We start from the raw sequence: 3,001 nt of genomic DNA on the forward strand, positions 1-3,001 counted from the left end.
ACTAATTGTGCTGTTTTTTTCCTTGTATTAGAGGGAGAAGAAGATAGAGGTTATGAGGATGAAGTGGATGGCACAGCTGGTGGAATTGCCCCAGCAGTTCCAAGTGGCACAAAGGAAGCCCAGCTTGCTCGGCGCATTGCTAAAGGAAAGAAAAGTCGGAGAATCCTTTCAAACAAACCCCAAGACTTTCAGGTAGCAGAGTTCTAAATACTGTACTTTGCTTTTTTTCTGCAGAGCTTGGCATAATTAGCTCTAGGTATTTTCAGGAAAACCTGAATGTCACACAAATGAAAAGCAGGTTTGAAATGTCCAAGCACTCTAAATCTGCCAGCCACCTTTAGTGTTGATTAATTTTCTTTGGTGTAACAGTGTATAGGAAAAATACTATTGGCATTAACATGACCACACACTGCATAGACATCATTTGTCTCAGGCTGTGTGTACTTACTTTTTTCAGATTCGTGTTAGGGTCATTGAAGGTCGTCAGTTGTCTGGAAATAACATAAAACCAGTAGTTAAAGTTCATGTTTGTGGCCAGACACATCGGACAAGAATCAAAAGAGGGAACAATCCATATTTTGATGAGGTGAGTGTTTTGAGAACACATATTTAATTGTATCTGAGAATTAGCTGGCTTGTCAAGTTAACACGATTCTGTGATACCACGTAACAAAACACCACATCACAATTTACTTTATTGTTGACAAGCTTAGGAAAAGCAAGAGTTAGGGGGGCAATCAAACAAAGGCTAATTTTGAACACTGGTTCTTTTTTTTTTTGGTTTAGCAAATATCTATATTGTCACTATTCTGACTCAAGAAGGAGGTACTGTGGCAACAGCTGGTTGGGACCAGAGACTGCCATTGCAGCAGCTTTCCTTGGTCTGGGTCTTCCTGCAAGTCCTTTAAAGTTCCTTGCTCCCAGGCAGCCGAAGAGCTGGCCCACACTGGTCCTGTGCTGCCTGGGAACACTTTCAAGTTCCCAGCTTCTGATCATCATGGGAGCCCTTTAACATTTCAAGTCTCTGCCTCCTGATCAACCCCTGCCACTGCCATTTGCAAAGGCCCCATCAAAGGGGTGAGGGAACTGCTGGGAAATCCCCCACAGCGTCAGAGGCTGGTTAGGGTCCTGTGCCCCTTGATGAGCCCCTGCTGCCACTGTTTACATGGAGGCAAAGATGAGAGTGTTCCCTGCAAATGGCAGCAGGAGCCAAAGGGGTGTCTGCACCCCCTAGTCAGTCACTGCTGCCATTGCTGACATGGATTGCTATCACCCTTGCCACCCAGTGGTGCAGACCTCCCCCTCCCCCCCGCATCAGCCCTACCACTTCCCCCTGCCCTTCCTGTGGGGTGAGGGACAGAAAAGGGGCTGTTCCTGGGTTGGGACAGAAGCAACTTCTGCCTGGTCCCAGCCCACTGGGTACCCTAACCAGCTTGCTGCTGGGTGGACTATCAAGGATCCAGCCACTCTCCCTCCTCCTTGGAGGGGACAGGGAGAGCAGGGAACTATGGGTAAGTGGTGGAATACCTGTCCACACATTAATTTTTTCTTGGAAAACTTTCTTGTGACAAAATTGTTGTCTTAAACAGCAACTTTTTTGTTGCAGATCCACAATTTTGGGTCCAGATCTGTCATTTTTAGTGGGACAAAAAAAGCCTGAATGTGTGGCCACAGGCTTTTTGTCACTTTAAAATAGCACATAAAGCAGGATAAAATGAACATCTGCCTAAGCCAATAAAAAATCAGTAACTTGGAAAAGTATTTGGAGCTCATTGTAGAAAATTGTTAAAGCATAAGTTTCAGCACAATACTGTGGTTAAAAAGGCTTATTACATCTTTGGTTATATAAAAAGGAGACTATCAAATAGAAGTAAAGATATGACCCTGCCTCTTTCTACAGCACTTGTAAGATTAAAACTAGAATTCTGTGTACGGTTCTGGTATCTGCAATTCAAGAAGGATGAGGAAATTCTAGAGAGAAATCAAGGGAGGGGCAGAAAAATGATCCAAAAGCTGCAAGATAAACCATATCATGAAACGTTTGAGAAGTTTATTCAAGTGATTTTTGAGAGAGATGATGTAATCACTGTATAGCTGCTTACATGAAAAATATATACTAGTGGAGGCAACAAGGTTCAGCCTTCAGCCTTGCAAATAAAGATATAACAAAAGCCAGTAGCTTGGGGTTGCAATTATTCAAGTTCAAGACACAAATTCTAGGCTAGGCCAATTAAACATTGAAACAAATTAGGGGAGGTGGTGGACATTCCAGTTTTTGAAGTCTTTAAAACAAGAATAGGTATCCTTCTACTCTACAGGAAGACACGCTAGATGATCATGGTAACCCCTTCAGTCGTGTTTACTTATGATTTTTATAATGACACATGAGGCATTCATTTTTGTTTCCATATAACATGAAAATGAAAATCCCAGTCTGTCTTGCACAATTCTTACGGAATAAAGGAGTCGAAACATCAGAAAGAGCCAACTTCTTTCTTTCTGAAGAAAGACCTTCCCCCCGCCGCCCCTGCCAGCACAGTTGAAGCCCCAGGTGGTGTGTTTTGTATAACCCTTATTACATTACAGCTTTTGGCATACATAATGTTTTGGCAGTATATACAGGAAACGAAATGAAGCTGGTTGCACTGGGATCTGAATCATTTCCTGGTCAGCCTTAACATCAGGGAGCAGGCTAAGGTGGAATAGTGTAGTTCTGGGGATCCTCCCCCACCTCTTGGATAATGTGCTGAGCTGGAAGATCAAATCTGGTGGGTTTTGGTTAAGCATATTTCATAAATAAACAAGTACTCCAGAGCCTCCAGCTACCAAAACAATCTGTGTTTTCTTCCTGCGGGAAGAGGCATAAATTCCAACTGTGGAGATTGCTAAAACTACTCTCATAGTTAGTTGTCAACAAGTCCCCAACTAGTCCTATGACAGAGACACAGAGGCCAAAGATCAATTAGGTAATGAAGACAAAACTGCCCTCTCAGCTCCTGAA

The 3,001-nt window shown here is 43.1% G+C and overlaps 1 protein-coding gene across 2 annotated transcripts in view; it reads left to right on the forward strand.

The window, feature by feature from the left end:
• MYOF (myoferlin) overlaps positions 1-3,001 on the forward strand; it is a 172,276-nt gene that overhangs the window by 60,802 nt on the left and 108,473 nt on the right. For both annotated transcript variants that reach the window (XM_019502626.1, XM_019502627.1), the window contains exon 7: positions 458-586. In XM_019502626.1, the coding sequence (XP_019358171.1) occupies positions 458-586 (129 nt within the window). The remainder of the gene's footprint in view (positions 1-457; positions 587-3,001) is intronic.

The sequence above is a fragment of the Gavialis gangeticus genome, unplaced genomic scaffold (assembly GCF_001723915.1).
Source record: "Gavialis gangeticus isolate Ggan-Ray unplaced genomic scaffold, GavGan_comp1, whole genome shotgun sequence".
Classification (NCBI taxonomy): domain Eukaryota; kingdom Metazoa; phylum Chordata; order Crocodylia; family Gavialidae; genus Gavialis; species Gavialis gangeticus.